General features: G+C 42.2%; 1 protein-coding gene across 1 annotated transcript in view; it reads right to left on the bottom strand.

The window, feature by feature from the left end:
• The window catches only part of LOC124619855, a 136,113-nt gene that overhangs the window by 78,071 nt on the left and 35,150 nt on the right, over window positions 1–22,892 (bottom strand). The window contains exon 2 of the mRNA XM_047146467.1: window positions 10,071–10,211. Within this exon, the coding sequence (XP_047002423.1) occupies window positions 10,071–10,211 (141 nt within the window). The remainder of the gene's footprint in view (window positions 1–10,070; window positions 10,212–22,892) is intronic.

The raw sequence follows: 22,892 nt of genomic DNA, 5'->3' as shown, positions 1-22,892 counted from the left end.
CACTTCCATACATGGCTACACTCCATACAAATACTTTCAGTAATGACTTCCTGACACTTAAATCTATACTCGAAGTTAACAAATTTCTCTTCTTCAAAAACGCTTTCGTTGCCATTGCCACTCTACATTTTATATCCTCTCTACTTCGACCATCATCAGTTATCTTGCTCCCCAAATAGCAAAGCTCCTTTACTACTTTAAGTGTCTCATTTCCTAACCTAATTCCCTCAGCACCACCCGATTTAATTCGACTACATTCCATTATCCTCGTTTTGCTTTTGTTGATGTTTATCTTATATCCTCCTTTCAAGACACTATCCATTCCATTCAACTGCTCTTCCAAGTCCTTTGCTGTCTCTGACAGAATTACAATGTCATCACCGAACCTCAAAGTTTTTATTTCTTCTCCATGGATTTTAATACCTACTCCGGATTTTAATACCTACTCCACATTTTTCTTTTGTTTCCTTTACTGCTTGCTCAATATACAGATTGAATAACATCGGGGAGATGTTACAAACCTGTCTGACTCCCTTCCCAACCACTGCTTCCCTTTCGTGTCCCTCGACTCTTTACAAATTGTAAATAGCCTTTCGCACCCTTTATTTTACCCCTGCCACCTTCAGAATTTGAAAGAGAGTATTCCAGTCAACATTGTCAAAAGCTTTCTCTAAGTCTACAAATGCTAGAAACGTAGGTTTGCCTTTCCTTAATCTAGCTTCTAAGATAAGTCGTAGGGTCAGTATTGCCTCAAGTGTTCCAATATTTCTACAGAATCCAAACTGATCTTCCCCGACTTCGGTTTCTACTAGTTTTTCCATTCGTCTGTAAAGAATTCGCGTTAGTAATTTGCAGCCGTGACTTATTAAACTGATAGTTCGGTAATTTTCGCATCTGTCAACACTTGCTTTCTTTGGGATTGGAATTATTATATTCTTCTTGAAGTCTGAGGGTATTTCGCCTGTCTCATATATCTTGCTCACCAGATGGTAGAGTTTTGTCAGGACTGGCTCTCCCAAGGCTGTCAGTAGCTCTACTGAAACGTTGTCTACTCCCGGGGCCTTGTTTCGACTCAGGTCTTTCAGTGCTCTGTCAAACTCTTCACGCAGTATCATATCTCCCATTTCATCTTCATCTACAACCTCTTTCATTTCCATAATATTGTCCTCAAGTACATCGCCCTTGTATAGACCCTCTACATACTCCTTCCACCTTTCTGCTTTCCCTTCTTTGCTTAGAACTGGGTTTCCATCTAACTTCTTGATGTTCATACAAGTGGTTCTCTTTTCTCCAAAGGTCTCTTTAATTTTCCTGTAAGCACTGTCTATCTTACCCCTGGTGAGATAAGCCTCTACCTCCATACATTTGTCCTCTAGCCATGCCAGCTTAGCCATTTTGCACTTCCTGTCGATCTCATTTTTGAGACGTTTGTATTCCTTTTTGCCTGCTTCATTTACTGCAGTTTTATATTTTCTCCTTTCATCAATTAAGTTCAATATTTCTTCTGTTACCCAAGGAGTTCTACTAGCCCTCGTCTTTTTACCTACTTGATCCTGTGCTGCCTTCACTACTTCATCCCTCAAAACTACCAATTCTTCTTCTACTGTATTTCTTTCCCCCATTCTTGTCAATTGTTTCCTTATACTCTCCCTGAAACTCTGTACAACCTCTGGTTTAGTCAGTTTATCCGGGTCCCATCTCCTTAAAATCCCACCTTTTTGCAGTTTCTTCAGTTTTAATCTACAATTCATAACCAATACATTGTGGCCAGAGTCCACATATGCTCCTGGAAATGTCTTACAATTTAAAACCTGGTTCCTAAATCTCTGTCTTACCATTATATAATCTATCTGAAACCTGTCAGTATCTCCAGGCTTCTTCCATGTATAAAACCTTCTCTTATGATTCTTGAACCAAGTGTTAGCTATGGTTAAGTTATGCTCTGTGCAAAATTCTACCAGGCGGCTTCCTGTTTTATTTCTTGCCCTCAATCCATATTCACCTTCTATGTTTACATCTCTCCCTTTTCCTACTACCGAATTCCAGTCACCCATGACTATTAAATTTTCATCTTCCTTCACTATCTGAATAATTTATTTTATTTCATCACACATTTCTTCAATTTCTTCGTCATCTGCAGAGCTAGTTGGCATATAAATTTGTACTACTGTAGTAGGCGTGGGCTTCGTGTCTATCTTGGCCACAATAATGCGTTCACTATGCTGTTTGTGGTAGCTTACCCATACTCCTATTTTTTTATTCATTATTAAACCTACTCCTGCATTACACCTATTTGATTTTGTATTTATAACCCTGTATTCGCCTGACCAAAAGTCTTGTTCCTCCTGCCACCGAACTTCACTAATTCCCACTATATCTAACTTGAACCTATCCATTTCCCTTTTTAAATTTTCTAACCTACCTAAGGGATCTGACATTCCACGCTCCGATCCGTAGAACGCCAGTTTTCTTTCTCCTGATAACGACGTCCTCCTGAGTAGTCCCCGCCCGGAGATCCGAATGGGGGACTATTTTACCTCCGGAATATTTTACCCAAGTGGACGCCATCATCATTTAACCATACAGTAAAGTAGTCCCCCATTCGGATCTCTGCGCAGGGACTGCTCCAGAGGGCGTCGTTATCAGGAGAAATAAAACTGGCGTTCTACGGATCGGAGCGTGGAATGTCAGATCCCTTAATCGGGCAGGTAGATTAGAAAATCTAAAAAGGGAAATGGATAGGTTAAAGTTAGATATAGTGGGAATTAGTGAAGTTCGGTGGCAGGAGGAACAAGACTTTTGGTCAGGTGATTACAGGGTTATAAATACAAAATCAAATAGGGGTAATGCAGGAGTAGGTTTAATAATGAATAAAAAAATAGGAGTGCGGGGTTAGCTACTACAAACAGCATAGTGAACGCATTATTGTGGCCAAGATAGACACAAAGCCCATGCCTACTACAGTAGTACAAGTTTATATGCCAACTAGCTCTGCAGATGATGAAGAACTTGATGAAATGTATGACGAGGTAAAAGAAATTATTCAGGTAGTGAAGGGAGACGAAAATTTAATAGTCATGGGTGACTGGAATTCGTCAGTAGGAAAAGGGAGAGAAGGAAACATAGTAGGTGAATATGGATTGGGGGGAAGAAATGAAAGAGGAAGCCGCCTTGTAGAATTTCGCACAGAGCATAACTTAATCATAGCTAGCACTTGGTTCAAGAATCATAAAAGAAGGTTGTATATCTGGAAGAATCCTGGAGATACTAAAAGGTATCAGATAGATTATATAATGGTAAGACAGAGATCTAGGAACCAGGTTTTAAATTGTAAGACATTTCCAGGGGCAGATGTGGATTCTGACCACAATCTATTGGTTATGAAGTGCAGATTGAAACTGAAGAAACTGCAAAAAGGTGAGAATTTAGGGAGTTGGGACCTGGATAAACTGAAAGAACCAGAAGTTGTAGAGAGTTTCAGGGAGAGCATAAGGGAACAATTGACAGGAATGGGGGAAAGAAATACAGTAGAAGAAGAATGGGTAGCTCTGAGGGATGAAGTAGTGAAGGCAGCAGGCGATCAAGTAGGTAAAAAGACGAGGGCTAATAGAAATCCTTGGGTAACAGAAGAAATATTGAATTTAATTGATGAAAGGAGAAAATATAAAACTGCAGTAAATGAAGCAGGCAAAAAGGAATACAAACGTCTCAAAAATGAGATCGACAGGAAGTGCAAAATGGCTAAGCAGGGATGGCTAGAGGACAAATGTAAGGATGTAGAGGCCTGTCTCACTAGGGGTAAGATAGATACTGCCTACGGGATAATTAAAGAGACCTTTGGAGAGAAGGGAACCAATTGTATGAATATCAAGAGCTCAGATGGAAACCCAGTTCTACGCGAAGAAGGGAGGCAGAAAGGTGGAAGGAGTATATAGAGGGTTTATACAAGGGCGATGTACTTGAGGACAATATTATGGAAATGGAAGAGGATGTAAATGAAGACAAAATGGGAGATAAGACCCTGCGTGAAGAGTTTGACAGAGCACAGAAAGACCTGAGTCGAAACAAGGCCCCGGGAGTAGACAACATTCCATTAGAACTACTGATGGCCTTGGAGAGCCAGGCATGACAAAACTCTACCATCTGGTGAGCAAGATGTATGAGACAGGCGAAACACCCTCAGACTTCAAGAAGAATATAATAATTCCAATCCCAAAGAAAGCAGGTGTTGACAGATGCGAAAATTACCGAACTATCAGTTTAAATAGTCACAGTTGCAAAATACTAACGCGAATTTTTTACAGACGAATGGAAAAACTGGTAGAAGCGGATCTCGGGGAAGATCAGTTTGGATTCCGTAGAAATGTTGGAACACGTGAGGCAATACTAACCTTACGACTTATCTTAGACGAAAGATTAAGAAAAGGCAAACTTACGTTTCTAGCATTTGTAGACTTAGAGAAAGCTTTTGACAATGTTAACTGGAATACTCTCTTTCAAATTCTGAAGGTGGCAGGGGTAAAATACAGGGAGCGGAAGGCTATTTACAATTTGTACAGAAACCAGATGGCAGTTATAAGAGTCGAGGGGCATGAAAGGGAAGCAGTGGTTGGGAAAGGAGTGAGACAGGGTTGTAACCTCTCCCCGATGTTATTCAATCTGTATATTGAGCAAGCAGTAAAGGAAACAAAAGAAAAATTCGGAGTAGGTATTAAAATTCATGGAGAAGAAGTAAAAACTTTGAGGTTTGCCGATGACATTGTAATTGTATCAGAGACAGCAAAGGACTTGGAAGAGCAGTTGAACGGAATGGACAGTGCCTTGAAAGGAGGATATAAGATGAACATCAACAAAAGCAAAACGAGGATAATGGAATGTAGTCAAATTAAATCTGGTGATACTGAGGGAATTAGATTAGGAAATGAGACACTTAAAGTAGTAAAGGAGTTTTGCTATTTAGGGAGTAAAATAACTGTTGATGGTCGAAGTAGAGAGGATATAAAATGTAGACTGGCAATGGCAAGGAAATCGTTTCTGAAGAAGTGAAATTTGTTAACATCGAGTATAGATTTAAGTGTCAGGAAGTCGTTTCTGAAAGTATTTGTATGGAGTGTACCCATGTATGGAAGTGAAACATGGACGATAACTAGTTTAGACAAGAAGAGAATAGAAGCTTTCGAAATGTGGTGCTACAGAAGAATGCTAAAGATAATGTGGGTAGATCACGTAACTAATGAGGAGGTACTGAATAGGATTGGGGAGAAGAGAAGTTCGTGGCACAACTTGACTAGAAGAAGGGATCGGTTGGTAGGACATGTTTTGAGGCATCAAGGGATCACAAATTTAGCGTTGGAGGGCAGCGTGGAGGGTAAAAATCGTAGAGGGAGACCAAGAGATGAATACACTAAGCAGATTCAGAAAGATGTAGGTTGCAGTAGGTACTGGGAGATGAAGAAGCTTGCACATGATAGAGTAGCATGGAGAGCTGCATCAAACCAGTCTCAGGACTGAAGACCACAACAACAACAACAACAAAGCTGCATGCCCTCGAGAAAAATTACGGCTGTAGTTTCCCCTTGCTTTCAGCCGTTCGCAGTACCAGCACAGCAAGGCCGTTTTGGTTAGTGTTACAAGGCCACATCAGTCAATTATCCAGACTGTTGCCCCTGCAACTAGTGAAAAGGGTTCTGCCCCTCTTCAGGAACCACACGTTTGTCTGGCCTCTCAACGGATTCCCCTCCGTTGTGGTTGCACCTACGGTACGGCTATCTGTATCGGTCTGAGGCACGCAATCCTCCCCACCAACGGCAAGGTCCGTGGTTCATGGTGTGTGTGTGTGTGGGGGGGGGGGGGGGGGGGGAGGGGGTAGAAAATCATGTAGGGAAGAAACTAAAAATGACCTTCAATCAATAATCAGCACTTTTGCAAGAGGTTACGTGACCTTGAAACAGAACATAAAAACTTGAAAACAAATCAGCGTCATGACACGGACGAATTGTTAGCTAAAATCAACACTGTAGTTCTGTGTGCGATAGTTACACAGATAAAAGAACAGGATGAACGTCTTAACACAACGGTAAAAGAAATTAGCGGACAAGTGGAAACGTTGACACTAAATTCTGAAGAACAAAAAGAACAACTTTGTACGTTAACAAACAACACATTAGCCAACACTAAGGTTAAACAGTAAAACCAACCTGCGCAATGACAAAGTAGAAAAACTAGTCAAAGAAAGCAATATAATACCCTGTATCATCGCAATTCATGGAGAACAAGAAATCGAACACCTGGCTACACCAACGTGTGAAGAACACGAACAAACAGCTATTATCATTTCGAATAACATATGCCGAAACTCAGATAACATTTTCCTAGTTTGTTCTTCACGTGTAAAGCAAAGTGAAGCTTTGAAATAGCATACAGACGGTCATGTAAGACTTAGGGACCAACAGCTTACACATTGTGAAAGAAAATGCAAGTGTGATGATCTTGGTCATTCTTAATCACATTTTCGCGTTTTCGTTATCTGTATGTATTCATGGTATTGAGGTGACTTTTCTGGAGAACACAGTTTCTCTCGCAGCCGGAACGGTGAACAGCCGGGGCGGCGAACCAACGAAGTTCTATGGATACAGAAAGCTTACAGTTACGTTTACAAACATTTTCACACAGACAACTTAGGCAATTATTTTCGTACACAAAAATGCACTTACACACAAGACAGTGAACAGTCTGCACGCAATTTTACAGAACATTGGAGCAAAATAATTACGGAAAGAAGTAACAAAGCATTTTATTACGTTCAAATGTAGGTAGGGGATCTATTACACTTTTCTGGATACGTCGATTGGCGAACGATGCCTCCCCGAGATGCGTGTTAACTATTTTTCAGTTTCTTGGTACACTCGTCTTCTCTTATTATCCTTTTAGTCCATACGTGAAAGGAACTTTCTCCTACTATCCTAATATAAATATGTTGAAAGTAATTTTGGTGACTTGAGAGCTATGTTTAAGAATGTGTAATTAACGAAAATTACATTCCGATACTGACAAACTGAAAACTTTGATTACAAGCATTTCATTACAGTAACATAAATTTGATCCAGTTAAAAAATGTTAAAATGAAAAATCACTCTCATTTAATAAACAAATCTGTGACCATTCGTACTGCCCTTCTCTCTCTATATGTTCAATATCTCTTGTTAGTCCTGTCTGGTGTGGGTCCCGCACACTTGAATAGTATTCTAGAACCGGTCACACGAGAGATTTTTAAGAGGCTGTTTTGTAGACTGATTGCACTTTCCCAGTATTCTACCAATAGTCCGAAGTCTACCACTTGTCTTACCCACGACTGAACCTCTGTGATTATTCCATTTCATATTCCTATAATGTGTTACAACCAGGTATTTGTATGAGTTGGCCGAATCCAACAGTGACATAAGCGTCTCTCTTCCAAATGTACAAAGTATTCGTTAATTATCATCAGTCATCAACTGAATGGAAGAAAAATCTTGCATTTTCAATAATCAAAGCAGAAATCTGTCTTTAGATATATATACAGCACAATAGGTGACTTGCCACTCGTGACAGAAATTATAGAACAGAGGAACGAGTATAAATTACGGTTTTGTCTATGATTCTTTTTAGATACTAGCCAATGCAGAAGTGAGTGATCTTTCTGAATGGTCACCATGCATTTGTGGGTGTGCAGGGGCTCCAATTACTATTTACAAAAAAAATTGAGCTTCTACGCTACTGCCCATTAAAACTGCTACACAAAGAAGAAATGCAGATGATAAGCGGGTATTCGTTGGACAAATATATTATACTAGAACTGACATGTGATTACATTTTCACGCAGTTTGGGTGCATATATCCTGAGAAATCAGTACCCAGAACAATCACCTCTGGCCGTAATAACGGCCTTGATACGCCGGGGCATTGAGTCAAACAAAGCTTGGATGGTGTGTACAGGTACAGCTGCCCATGCAGCTTCAATACAACACCACAGTTCGTCAAGAGTAGTGATTGGCGTATTGTGACGAGCCAGTTGCTCGGGCACCATTGACCAGACGTTTTCAGTTGGTGAGAGATCTGAAGAATGTGCTGGCCAGGGCAGCAGTCGAACATTTTCTGTATCCAGAAAGGTCCGTACAGGACCTGCAACATGCGGTCGTGCATTATCCTGCTGAAATGTAGGGTTTCGCAGGGATCGAATGAAGGGTAGAGCCACGGGTCGTAGCACATCTGAAATGTAACGTCCACTGTTCAAAGTGCAGTCAGTGTGAACAAGAGGTGACCGAGACGTGTAACCTATAGCACCCCATACCATCACGCCGGGTGATACTCCAGTATGGCGATGACGAATACACGCTCCCAATGTGCGTTCACGGCGATGACGCCAAACACGGAAACGACCATCATGATGCTGTAAACAGAACCTGGATTCATCTGAAAAAATGACATTTTGCCATTCGTGCACCCAGGTTCGTCGTTGGGTACACCTTCGCAGGCGCTCCTGTCTGTGATGCAGCGTGAAACACTCCCGTTTAATTCATTTACTGGATTTTGTGTAATTTATCGAAGCCGCCAAAACAGGTAATTATTATGATTACATGACCGTGTGCTTAATGGATGAAAGGCTATCGGTTTTTCTGCTGTGGTTTAGGAGGTATTTCAACCCAGTGCGGCTGTTTTGCAACTGAATAGTGGAATGATTGAAAGTTTGTCTATTATTAAGGACCATAATGGTTGCGATGTACAAACTGATATACATTTCCTACTAACACACAAATTCTGAGGCAGTTGCTACCTTCGCCTTACACGTGTAATTACAGTTATATCTTTTTATTGGTTGCTGATTTTCAGTACTTCGTCACACGCAATGTTGGTGGCTAACATTCACAACAATCCTCACTGCAATCCACGGTTGTTGCTGGCCGACGCGGTTGACGCGAAACACGTAATTCGGCACTTGTCACTTTCATATCACTCGCGAATCGGTATTAGTGAGGGTCAACCCCACGACGATCAGGGGGACGTGCTCACTCGTCATACTCCGGTGAATTTTACCGTTTACAACTCACTCGACCACTATTCTTGCCTGTCTCTCCAGCACCACTTCTCACTTGACACTCTCTAGTACAACTCTGCACTCGACACTCGTCTCGCTGCGTCCTGCAGCGCTTGACAATCGACTCCTGTCTACTATCGACCTGGGCGTCGGATACTAGCATCTATGTTCATGGGATCACGGATCCCTTACAAGCGTCAAGGGTAACTGCAGCCATGGTCTCCGAGCAAATAGTCCATGCTGCTGCGAATGTCGTCGAACTTTTTGTGCAGATGGTTGTTGTGTCGCAAACGTCCCCATCTGTTGACTCAAGGATCGAGACGTGGCTGCACGATCCATTTCAGCCATGCAGATAAGATGCCTGTCATCTCGACTGCTAGTGATACGAGACCTTTGGGATCTTGCACGGCATTCCGTATTACCTTCCTGAACCCACCGATTCCATATTCTTCTAACAGTCATTAGATCTGGACCAACGCGAGCAGCAATGTCGCGATACGATAAACCGCAACCGGGATAGGCTACAATCCGACCTTTATCAAAGTCAGAAACGCGATGGTACGCATTTCTCCTCCTTACACGAGGCATCACAACAACGTTTCACCAGGCAATGCTGGTCAACTGCTGTTTGTGTATGAGAAATCGGTTGGAAATTTTCTTCATGTCAGCTCGTTGTAGGTGTCGCCACTGGCGCCAATCTTGCGTGAAAGCTGTGAAAAGCTAATCATTTGCATATCACAGCGTCTTTAGCACGTTATCTTCGTGGTGTAGCAATTATAATGGGCAGTAGTGTAACCGTTTCGAAGGGCACTTCACCTCTAGCGCTCAGCATTTCCCCTACAGCGCCTGCGTGTCCCCCCACCACTACCACTCCCCCTACGCATGACCTGCCGGCTGCCCGTCTGCCGGCCACAGTATTTTGTACGGACTTTGCCGAGGCGGACCATGAGACTCCTTCTGTAAGCAGCGGGACGAGTCGAGCTCAGTGGCGTCTTACCTGTGTGCAGGCCGCATTGCAGATGGTCTGCCCGGCTTGGCTGCACGTGGAGGCTGCCAGCTGCGTCAGGTAGTTCAGCCGCGCCAGGAAGTTGAGCGCCGCCCTCTGGGGTGGCGAGGCGCTACTCTGGGACGCCGTCACCTGCAACAAAGACCACAGCCAGGCGAGTTAAACAACAGCGACGCTGTTCACCACACCGCAGTGCCTCGTCTGCCGGACGTATTGAAAACCTACCTCCATCTTTGGCTGCGCCTGCAAATGCAAACGAACAAGTGCCTTTAACTCTTTATAGGATAGTGGTCGATATATTGCCCACCTACCATAAGGGCGAAACGTGTACGTTTTCTATAGAAAAATGACCATTAAAGATGCATCAGGTGTTGCTAAACGGATGGTGTACTCTCGAGCGACCACTTTTTGTTTGCTGAGGTTGGTAGATCATTATTATTGAAATGGTGGTTGGCTAGGCGACCACTGTCCACGTGAGGAGTATCTTTGGTGGCGTTTTGTGTGTACGAGAGAAAATCGTCCCACTGAAGGCGCAATTAATGTGTGAATTTGTTAAAATATAAGGTATGTATGACATTTATTGAATTAATAGTTACGTGTTTTACATTGTATGTACGTTTTATGTACCTAAATTTATTGTTTGAATAGTGAAATGTGTTCAGTTTTTGTACTTTAGTACATTAGTTAATAAACTGTATCTTACTTGCATTCAGAATGCCATGTTTTTATTTATCTATACCAGATATAAGAAAATGGTCTTTTAAATGGCCACCATCCACAGTAGTCCAAGCCCCACCCAAAATGGATAGTGGTCTGTACATCAACCACCTATTTCTTCCTTTCAATTCCAAGGCAAATGAACATAAAATAATTCTAAGTATATTACATGCCTATATAAGTCAAATGGGATGCAATAACAATATTACCTTTCAAATTTTCAGAAAAAAGTTTTGTCCTATAAAGGGTTAAAGGACACTTTGTAAGAGAGGCCATCACTTTCGATACCTGTTAGGCTCAACTGAAACTACATTGTTTCTCAAATATGGATTTTTTTTTTTACTTTTACTGTTTCGATATGTAAATCACTCTGTAACTATTGTTGTTGCTGGTGTTGTCAGTCTGAAGGTTGCGTAGTGATTACTGTGACAATACAGGGCAATCCTTCCCCTTTATGACGATTTGAACTCTGCTGGGGACCCATTCAATGACGCATTTGAATGTCTGTGTAGGAATGGTAGCTCATTCATCCTCAACGGCTGAAACCAGAGAAGATAGTGATGTTCGACACTGGAGTCTCGAGTGAAGCTGAGGTTCTAACTCATTCCCAAACGTATTCCAGTGGGTTCATGTCAGGACTCTGGGTAGCCCAGTCCATTTCAGAAATGTTACTGTCCACAAACCATTGCCGCAGACAAGCTGCTTGTGAAACTGATACAAACAATCATCGCCTCCTAACTATTCCTCTACCGTGCGCTCTACTACAATGCTCTAAAACAGGTTCATATCCTTCCTCACTTAGCGTTTTCTTAAAGGTTATAAGGCTGCCTCAACCTAACCACCACGAAAAGCACCCCCATACCGTAACACCACCTCCTCCACACTTCACTGTTGACACTACGAATGGCGACAGGCTACGTTCTACACATATTCAGCAAACCCACACCCGTTGATCAGACTGTCAAAGGGTGTAGCATGCTTCATCGCCCCAAATCATTCGCTTCCAGTTATCCACTGCCCAGCAGTGTTCGTCTTTACACTACCTCAAGTTTTCCGTAGCAACTTGTGGCTTATGAGGAGCTGCTCGCCCGTTTACTCCATTCTTTTTAACTCCCTGCGGAGCCATTGTGCTTCCTGGACTCCTGGTAGCACACTGGGACTCACGAATGATTCCGTCCACTAATTTCATCCGATTTCTTACAACCACCCTTCACAGTGCTCGATGACCCCTGTCCGTCAGCACGTGCAGTATGCCTCGTCTTGGTTTGGCTGTTGTCGTTCCTTCGCATTTCCACTTCACAGTCACATCCACAACAGTGGACTTGGACAGCTTTAGGACTGTTAAAACGTCCCCTGATGGATGTGTTACTCAGGCGGCGTCCAATGACTAGTCCACATTCGATGTCATTGAGCTCTCATACAGTAACTTCTAACAACACAATAGCCCACACCTCCTTTTTATACTGGTCTGATTCACACACTAACCGTGAACCACGTCGTCACGACGTGACAACAACATCCATACCGCATCAACTCCACTATCGCATCTGTGACTTTAATGATTTTACGGCAACGCACTGATATGAACGGCAGCCTTGAACTGTATTGATACGCCATTCCAACAAATTATGCCTCAACACTCGTGTTTTTGGGAAAAGTTCATTTTAGATTCACCTGCAATTTCTTCAGTGGGCCAGATTGAAACCAATCGCTGGCCAGAAGCGGCCCGGAGTTTTCTGGTTGCCCAACCCATAGCGTGTGGCGATTACGATCAGCCGGCCGCTGTGGCCGAGCGGTTCTTGGCGCTTCAGTCCGGAACCGCGCTGCTGCTATGGTCGCAGGTTTGAATCTTGCCTCAGGCATGGATGTGTGTGGTGTCCTTAGGTTAGTTAGGTAGTTCTAAGTCTAGGGAACTGATGACCTCAGATGTTAAGTCCCGTAGTGCTCAGAGCCATTTGAACCATTTGATTACAATCAGTTATAGCTTCAAAAAGCTCCAACCACTTTTTATATACTTTTATTATTATTTCTGTTATGCTCGTTTTGCACCTATTTTGTGCACTTGGCACATAAACTTTTTTCTACGAGGTGTATGAGAAAAGTAATGGAACTGACTTTTTTATCCATCAAAGTTTTTATTTTTTTCAAACAACAGTATTCTCCCCTTCACATCAATTCCCTCCAGCAGATATACACCGATGGAGTCGTTGTTCCCATTCTTGGTAGCAGCGTTGAAAGGTTTCAACGGGTAGAGTTTCTAGCACATCAGTCATATTGTTCTGAGTGTTCTCCAGCACCAAAATGACGTCCTTCTAAGACTTTTTCAATTTCGGGAGAAAAAAGTCACAGGGATTCAGATCAGATGGATAGGGGGCCTATGGAACAACATGAATGCATTTTAAGGTGAGAAATTCCGTGGCTGTGTGACATGGAGCAATGTCACGATGCAGCAGTCACTTGTCTGCGATGACTGGTGTCACTCGATTCGCCCTTCTCCTGAGCCTTCAAGACATCTTTGTAAAACGCTTGGTTGACAGTTTGTCCTGGAGAAACAATCTCACAGGAGCATGTTTTCGTCAGTTCTTAAAGGTCTCCCTGAGCTAGGTTCATCTTCAACACTTTCTCGGCCTTCCAAAAATAATTTGTGCAGCGAAAAACTTGTACTCTTGATAAGGAATGTTCCCTATAGACCTATTTCAACTTTTCAAAGGTCAGACACGCGGACTCCCCATGTTTAACCCAAAACTTGATGGCATAACCTTGCTTTAAATTCCGCTGTGACATTTTCGTAACACACAACTTCACTGATGGCGACGTCAAGAATTACATGAAGGCAGTAAGGAGCTGAAGTTCTGACTGAGTAGAACAACACAGTGTTTCCAGATAACTCACATTGTTATCGGTATCATCACTTTTCTTACAAACCTTGTATGTCGGAAGAACAAAACCAGCGCAGAGTCGCCATATTATCACCTGGCCGTTGCATTATCCATAATGCAGTCGACGTGATAATGATGTGCTAAATATAAGTATTACGCCAACTGGAGATAGTTGAGTGCCCGAAACACGTATTGGGATAAATAAAAATGTTTAACAACAGGCCGGCTGCTATATTTCTTGCAGCGATAGTTACAGGAAACCTGTCGGGGACTGAGACGATATTTTTCTGATCTACTCAGCTGCCATGAACCCACTTCAGGACTCCCTAAGGAAAGCTCCATACACACCCACACGAAATCCCCACCACCTTCACGAGAACTGATTCGTAGGCACTGCCTCAAACTCAACAGTAACAGAACTTCAGGAGAAAATGGCATCATCGAACCAAATTCCCTCAAAGATTCAAGCAAATCATTAAAGAGATTTGAAAGCCAAAGAATCTCTGAGTGTAGTGGAATTGTCCCTCTTTTTCCCTTTGCACAGGAAAGGCGACAAAACAAATTTAAAAAATTATCGAGACTCCTCCTCCTGCGAGTTACATACAAAATTCTGTCAACATGTGCCGTCCAAAAAGTTCAGAAGAAACTGGATCACAAAATTTACGAATACCGCCGCCCGGAGTGGCCGAGCGGTTCTAAGCGCTACAGTCTGAAACCGCGGGATCGCTACGGTCGCAGGTTCGAATCGTGCCTCGGGCATAGATGTGTGCGATGTCCTTAGGTTAGTTAGGTTTAAGTAGTTCTAAGTTCTAGGGGACTGATGACCTCAGAAGTTAAGTCCCATAGTGCTCAGAGACATTTGAACCATTTTTACGAATACCAGGCGGTCTTTCACACTAGTCGAAATTGTTTAGAAGAAATATTCATTTTGAAAACAATGCGAAAATACAAAGCGCCCATGAACAAAAAAAAATGGCTCTGAGCACTATGGGACTTAACTGCTGTGGTCATCAGTCCCCTGTCCGCCCCGGTAGCTGAGTGGTCAGCGTGACAGACTGTCAATCCAAAGGGGCCGGGTTCGATTCCCGGCTGGGTCGGAGAATTTCTCCGCTCAGGGACTGGGTGTTGTGTTGTTCTAATCATCATCATTTCATCCCCATCGACGCGCAGGTCGCCGAAGTGGCGTCAAATCGAAAGACCTGCACCAGGCGAAAGGTCTACCCGACGGGAGGCCCTAGCCACACGACATTTCCATTTCCATCAGTCCCCTAGAACTTAGAACTACTTAAACCCAACTAACCTAAGGAGGTCACACACATCCATGCCCGGTGCAGGATTCGAACGTGCGACCGTAGCGGCCCAGGAACAGCTCAGTCATATCCTACTTGGTGGACTTCAAGAAGGCATACTATTCAATCTATCGCCAGGCCCTCTTTATCATTCGCGAAAAACAATAACTTTATTTAAAAACTTAAAATCTTATCAAACAAATTCTCAACACAATTCCTAGAGTAAAAATTCAAAGATGAGGTGTCGGAATCATTTCTAATAAAAACCGGTGTTCAGCAGGTAGACGACTGAACCATATCAACTTTAATCTCGTTTTGGATAAAGTCATCCGAGATTTGGGAAACAGAACTTAAAAATAAAAACAATTGGGAGCCATGCAATTTGGAAGACCTAAAAATAACATCCAAATTTCTTGTCTAGCTCTCGCAGACGGTCTGGCAATCCTAGCAGACGACGAGAAGGCAGCAACCAAACAGATAGAAATTCTCTACGAATGGGCTAAAATATTCGGCTTCCAAATATCCTTCCAAAACACCAAGTAAAAAACGGTTCTAATGGCTCTAAGCACTATGGGACTTAACATTTGAGGTCATCAGTCCTCTAGACTTAGAACTACTTATACCTAACTAAACTAAGGACATCACACACATCCATGCCCGAGGCAGGATTCGAACCTGCGACCGTAGCGGTCGCGCGGTTCCAGACTGTAGCTCCTAGAACCGCTCGGCCACTCCGGGCGGCGGTATTCGTAAATTTTGTGATCCAGTTTCTTCTGAACTTTTTGGACGGCACATGTTGACAGAATTTTGTATGTAACTCGCAGGAGGAGGAGTCTCGATAATTATTTAAATTTGTTTTGTCGCCTTTCCTGTGCAAAGGGAGAAAGAGGGTGCAATTCCACTACACTCGGAGATTCTTTGGCCAAACGCTGAACTTGGAGAGGCACAATTCCTAGAGTAAAATGTTTTCTTGGCGTGCTCTGTCCAATGGCATTGTTCACATACACGGCGCAAATGTTTCTGGCTGCCTGCGCTGCCGTCACCCCTCTATTGAACTCAAACAGAAGAACATGTCGGAAATGTTCCGATTTCTCCACTTGACATTCCGTTTTCTAGCGTCTACAGCTCCACTCACTATCTCAAAATGACAGTGTGTAAACTCAAATACCAACAGTGAAGTACAAATAAAAAAATGAAAATCGATAAATAACCCTGTAGCAACCGGAATACCGACATACAAAACAAAAACGCTACGAACTTGTGCACCACCGTAAAATGTTATTCTTACTTTGTTATAAACGAAGGAGAGATCACAACGCTTTTTATACTGTTGATACGACCTTAGGTGTCGGTCAGTTTAGGTCGTGATGTTTAGCCGGTGACTGCTTCAAATACGAAAAATTGGCACTACACATACTGCCCACGTTGTAATTATCTGCAAGCGTCTTTACAGCAGTGTTATATAAAGCCACTCGTTTTTGCTACATTACGTGGGCATTCTTCTTTTCCAATCAAAATTATTAAATTTATGACCACAATAACTGGTTTCGGCTAACTTCTCTCTTCGCCAAAAATACCACAGCATTATTAATACTTGTTACTTCGACGCAGTATTTTTTCTGGAACTTTCTTTTAGATTGTTCTTTTGCCCGATAAACCAAAGATCATATTATATCGTTGGTGATGCCGACAAATCATTTCGTGCATCACACTCCTTTCCTTGACAATTTATGTAAATCCGAAAATGCTCTTATCTTCTCTCTCCCAATAAGAAAAATGTTTACAAAATATTGTTACAAGGCTAGTATTTGTACAACAATGTTTATGATCTGTTTTCGTAAAATATAAAACAACTGCTTTTGCAGAAAGTTTTCTAATCGTTTAAGTTAATCTCGTGGCGACAAATATCGGTGCTTCCACGTAACAGAGATCATCGTTGCTTACTTACATAGTTGACCTGGATCAGTGGCAGTCAACTAGCTCCAGCTTTCATGTTGGGCCGTAAACGTTAGTGGTTTTAAAAGTATTTTTATTAGGTTTTCATAAAATTTCTACGTAAAGTATTTGGTAAGTAAGTATTACATGTTTTAACTTGCGGCAACTCTGCTTTACAGATTTTATAACGCAAAGTTACTTCCCCACTTAGTACATCACCAGTAGTATGGAAACGGTGGCCAATTACAAACTGTTACTACTAACAGAGACACAAAAGTGGGCGGTAAACTAAAAATATTGACTACCCACGGTCTAGATGGCACTGAGGCAATCATTTGGACGTCCAACGCAAATTACAAACATTAACACAGTTACGTTATCACAGATGGAGGGGATGTGCTGGAATCTCTCCCTTCAGTTATACGTTAGCACTTGAGATATTACATGCTCAAAATATCCTATTCAGAAACTGATCACGAAGTAGGGATAAATCTAGAACATTCCATACTTACAGTATTTAGACGAAGTCCTTGAACCTACAGCAGGAGAGAAAATATGCACGCAAAAACTTAGCTGAGCTTAAGGTAAAACCTACAACATCCACTACAAAAAGACACCATCAAGATTCACTCACAAAATGGCGACGTATATGGAACGATAGAGAACCATACCACGCTCCAGCGGATCAAAAAGGATTTAGAAAATTGGAGAAAAACATTTTCAACAGAAACAAATAGAAAAAAATAGCAAATGGGAAGTAATGGCAGAGAATGAAGTTACTACAAGACCAGTGTCAAAGCGGACTGAAGAAGAAAGGAGATTCAACGGAGAAAAAGTGAGATCTGTTTGGAAACTCCAAGATTGAAACGCAATAGCTTTGGGTGATCCGATGGGGTCCAATCGCATCTAATAATAATAACTACATATAGTAAGAAGTGACTGGTTGCTTTGTTTCAGAAAAGTGACAGAATCCACAACTATAGACCTAAAAGACCAGTAAAATGGATAAATTTAAGCTATTACTATTTAGTTGATAGTGACACATCGATAATATAGTCATTACAAAGACTCTAAAATAAATTCCAAAATTAGAAAGACGCATTTTGAGTTCTGGAATTGTTTTTAACAAAGGAAGTGCAACCAAAGGACTTTCAGATAACCCTATAAAAATAAATCCGTGAGTGTTCACTCCGGACATCTGGCCGACATAGTGCAGAACGCAGGGCTTTCATGTCCATTATGACCGATGAAACGGTTTGCAAGATGTTGATTTAAAAATGTGCGAATCTCCATACCGCAATTTGGAGGTGGTCCATCCTGTTGAAAGATGTAATCCACGGGATCCATGTTAAGCTGTGGCATCGGCTATTGCTCAAGCATGTTCAGGTAAATGTATGTTGAAACATTTAGCTCAATGAAGAAAAATGGATAGTACAATTTTTGTGTTGATACCACACTACTCACTCTGATGTTCAGTTGCACACGAAGGCTTTTCTACAACCCTTAGTCGAATGTATCGCCGCTTAATACTACTACTTTTGCAGAAGGTAGGGTCATCGCTAAAAATGAGACATGCAATGGCATTCAGCATTCTCATGAAACATATTTGCGTATAGTGTGTGGTTGATTGTTGGAGCTTTTCATTTTCATTGTGTTACGATTATAAAATCTGTATCATTGTGAAATGATCTCTAGGTGAATAAATATCGTCGTATAATTCGTGCGTTTGAGGTAGTCTTCATGTTTCAGTTCCTCTAAAATTTTAACTGTGTGGTCTCACCTACGTTTTGAGGACACGCCAAACCGTTGCTTGAGGCATTTGTAGCTCTCTCGTGGATTCATACATCGATTTCCACGAACTACGTTCAAATGAAAGATGAATTATTTCAAAATTTTGTGCCGTTACACGTGGCCGCCCGTTTCTATTTCCTTTACACAAAAGTAATGTTTCTTCAAACTGCCAATGCCATCTGCGAAAGTTTTTGGTATTTGTAGGCGTTTGACTGTGTAGCTGGCGAATTCTTCTTTGCACTGTGATGACACAACGACAACTGTTAAATCATAACGCGAATATGCATTTTTTTTAAAGGGGGGCGGAGCAGTACCCCTCCACGATCGCACCGTGCACTGGCATGGTGACCATCACGAAAGTTCTAGTGATATCTTTGCGTTTGTTAGTGCTAGTTCTCAGGATGCTGGTCTGTGAGGTTGCCCGTGCATCTGGGTGGGATCACCCACTAATACGGGCTTTTCGAAGTGATAGGAAGTGGACTAAAAGCGGTTGAAGAGTAGCGGGCTTCAGGACAGAGGGAAAAAAGTGCCAAGGCAAGCATCGAGGGGAAAGGAACCTCTGCGACAGTGTATGCGTTGCGCCATTTTCACTTACAGGCCACAGCGCATGCGTCGGCTTCCCGCTCAATGCGCTTGAACAACAATCGAAATTTTGGATTGTTTACGTACTCTGTAATTCGTATCGATGTATACGTATCCATAAAATAGTTATAGCCGTTTGTAATCGATATATATGCACTTGGATCTGCCCTGTATTTGTATGACGCCAAAGGGCTGCTTTATACAAGCTTGTGTAATTTGCACGAGGGGCACAGTTGTATGTAATATATGAACAAACTGGTGCAGATAACGCTCGAGCGAGGGAGTAGTAGCTGTGGAGTTGTACGAAAAGCTCCACGAGATCCTGACGTACGGAAGGCCAAGCAGCTTGGATGTCGCTACCAGAAAATGTCACGTATTAACCCTCACAATACCTAGAGGGTGGGGGGGCACTTTATACTCACCTTTTGAAAATGTATGAAATACATGAAATGCATTCGCAGTTGCGAATATGGACAACCGTCAGCTGTATAATGGAATAGGACCGGGGCTCGAATCCGGAGTTCCTGCTTATCGCGATCGGTCTCCTTACAACTTGGCTATTCTAGCACAGCAGAGCCACTACCACCCTTCACGTGTCTACAACCCGTACTCGAACATCCATTATGTATACACCGTATAGGGGAGACATTTTACTTGAAACTCGCTTGCCCGATGTCGGCATATAAATACGATATTGCAGTGCCTGTGTTCTCCCGAATCTCAATGCACTATCATGTTTGGAAAATATTGTTATCTGGTCATGTACTTTACATTTTAAAATTCTGAAATAATCTGTAGCGTTTTTAATAATTTCTTGTGCCAGATTTCGTAACTAGTTTGAATTTTTCAATTAAACGAAACCCAAAAATTTAAGTTGGATTGTAAGCGTGAATTCTTGCAACAGACGTCATATTTATATTTTCTAGTTCAGAACCTTCCTTTTACACCAGCATCTCTTTAAAAAGTACGTTGCGAAAAAAGGTAACGTTAATTAACTAAATCTGTACTTTTTAAAATATTTGTGGTGGTCATAAAACATCAGTCCTCTCTGTGTATACATTACGGAAGATGCTTTGGTGCTGCTAAGATAATTCTGTAAGATATTTTCATATTGTAGACGCTACTTACACATAAGTAACTGTTTAAAAAGAATGTAGTCAGTAAAAGCTAAGAATCATTAACGAAACTTGTTTTTATTTATTTATTTTGTGGCCAAAAAGTACCACCCCCCTTCCCCTGGTAGTACACCTTATGGAAAATTCCTTGATGTCGCTAGAGGTAATTGTGGTTGCAATAACAGGAAAGGAGAACCGGAATGATGGACGAAACTCAATAGGGCCGACCTATGACCAGAGCAGAACGAAGATGCCGTGAAGTCTATCTGCAATGTCTGCACTGCAGCCTAAATATTCCCTTTACAAAAAGTTTGCTGTAGCTGCCTCCTCATTTCGAATGACTTTCATTTGGGACACTATTGGTAAAAATTAATCATTTTTGGAAGTGCATACTGTATTGGAATTGTGTAATACAGGTCCCTAATTTCGATCGATAACAGCTAACTATTCAAGTCACTTACTGTTTGAAGAACTACCTTCTACCAGCGTGTAGGTGGTATAATTCCATTACACTGCTTTAATTAATTTATTAAATCTGTGAACACTAAAAATTTCTGAATTTTGTTTTATGGAATGATGAATTGTAAGGCACGTTCAGAGAGATACACTATACACATTTAGCACTACTTGCGGTGCGCCAGATTTTCGGAAGTCATTCTCTGGCTGTTTTGATAGCGATGTAGAATGTGTGCGAACTTTTAAGATAAGCTGTTGCCAAATTTCCGTTCTAAATCATGGCTAACGTGTCCCAGGGTATAACTGCACGTAAAAAAGTAATAAAGCTACGAATATATCTCATCTCAAGTGAGTATTGTTTAAAAATCTTACGTGTTATAGGTTTTGTACAGTTGTGTTATAAACCAGCACAGGAAGAACCTCCAAAAGTTTAACTTTTTCGTGAATATGTGAATTTGTTATTTAGGTTTCGTAATTTCTTTAAGCACTATCGTGTACCATGCTCCTTTGTTTTGCCTTCCAAAGCTTGGCTCAAATGGCTCTGAGCACTATGGGACTCAACATCTGAGGTCATCAGTCCCCTAGAACTTAGAACTACTGAAACCTAACTAACCTAAGGACACCACACACATCCATGCCCGAGGTAGGATTCGAACCTGCGACCGTAGCAGTCACGCGGTTCCGGACTGAAGCGCACGGCCACCGCGGCCGTCTCCAAAAGCTTGTCGGCCGGGTGTTTAATTTGCTTCACTCTCATTGTGGTGTTAACGATCTATGGGAGTCTACCTCTTGGTGTCGTGGGGTTTCCTACCGTTCGGTTTCCTACCGTGTGGTTTCCTGCGAGCAGTGGCGCACTAAACCCGTCAGAGGCCCGGACCGGCAAAACAAATTGAGGCTCCCCTTGCTGCCCCCTCCCACCCTCTTCACCACACAGGATTTCTCCGAGAGTTTCAAACGCAAACGGAAGGAAGTCCCACATTGCTTCTCATCTTCATTTTGCGTCGTGATAATTTACAAGGTATAACGTTAGTTTACATAAAACTGAAAGTTCATTACATGATTTCTGTTGTTCGAATCTATTATTTGTGTTTCGCAACTAAGTCGGCATAGAGCGAGCGGGGTGTATAAAAATGAATTCCTATTTCCCAAACCAAGAGGAAGGTCACTGTCTACATAAAACTTCGTTCAGTGTATGGTGGAGGGTACTTTACTTACGGATTTCAACAAAAGCCACAGCGTTGCTCTGATCTTGATGAAATTTTGTACATTTGGTCTTCAAAACAAGGGGAACCTCACCGTCTACGGAGGGTACCTTGCAACAGAATTACACACCGTTTGACTGATCAGCTTGGGAGTTGGCTCATGTATGTATGTTTTCGTGGTGGAGGCATTTACACAAGCCATGTTAAATAAATTCAACATCGTGTCGTCAATCAGCATGAAAATTGGCATATACAGGTATTTTTTCATAGATGGGGAAAGAGGAGATGGCATGACGGAGGCGGAGGAGGAGATACACGGAGAGAGGAGAACGTGATAGGGGTGGGGAGGGGGGAGGAGGTGCATCCAGAGAAGTGAGAGAGGCAGATTAAAAGAGAGAGGGAGCAGCAGGTAAACAGATAAACATAGAAAGGGGGAAGGTGATTAATGACTAATGGAACACTGTATTAAATACATAAATTAGGGGTGTTACTGTGAATTTGACGTACTATTAGAAAAAGCGGAGGAGGAGGTGGACAGAGACAGGAAGATGGATGGAGAAGGAGAGGAGGATGGAGAGGAGGAGGAAGTGTTGTGAGAGAGGGGGGGGGGGCAGATGGAGGAGATGGAAAGAGAGACGGATGGGCGGAAGGAGGAGGTGGATAGAGAGACGAGATAGGACGAAATGGACATGAGAGATTAGGGAAGAGGGGATGAACTGGCATAAAATTGGGATGAATAAATATCCGGGCAACGCCGGGTTTACAGTTAGTAATTAGATAAAGATTTACGCGACAATGGGCGTGTTCATCTGAAAGAAATTACAGAATATTTCCCTATGGTTAGATG

Source organism: Schistocerca americana, chromosome 6 (genome assembly GCF_021461395.2).
Source record: "Schistocerca americana isolate TAMUIC-IGC-003095 chromosome 6, iqSchAmer2.1, whole genome shotgun sequence".
Taxonomy (NCBI): domain Eukaryota; kingdom Metazoa; phylum Arthropoda; class Insecta; order Orthoptera; family Acrididae; genus Schistocerca; species Schistocerca americana.
The sequence above is the reverse complement of the archived record's forward strand: the minus strand, read 5'-3'. Positions and strand labels throughout refer to the sequence as shown.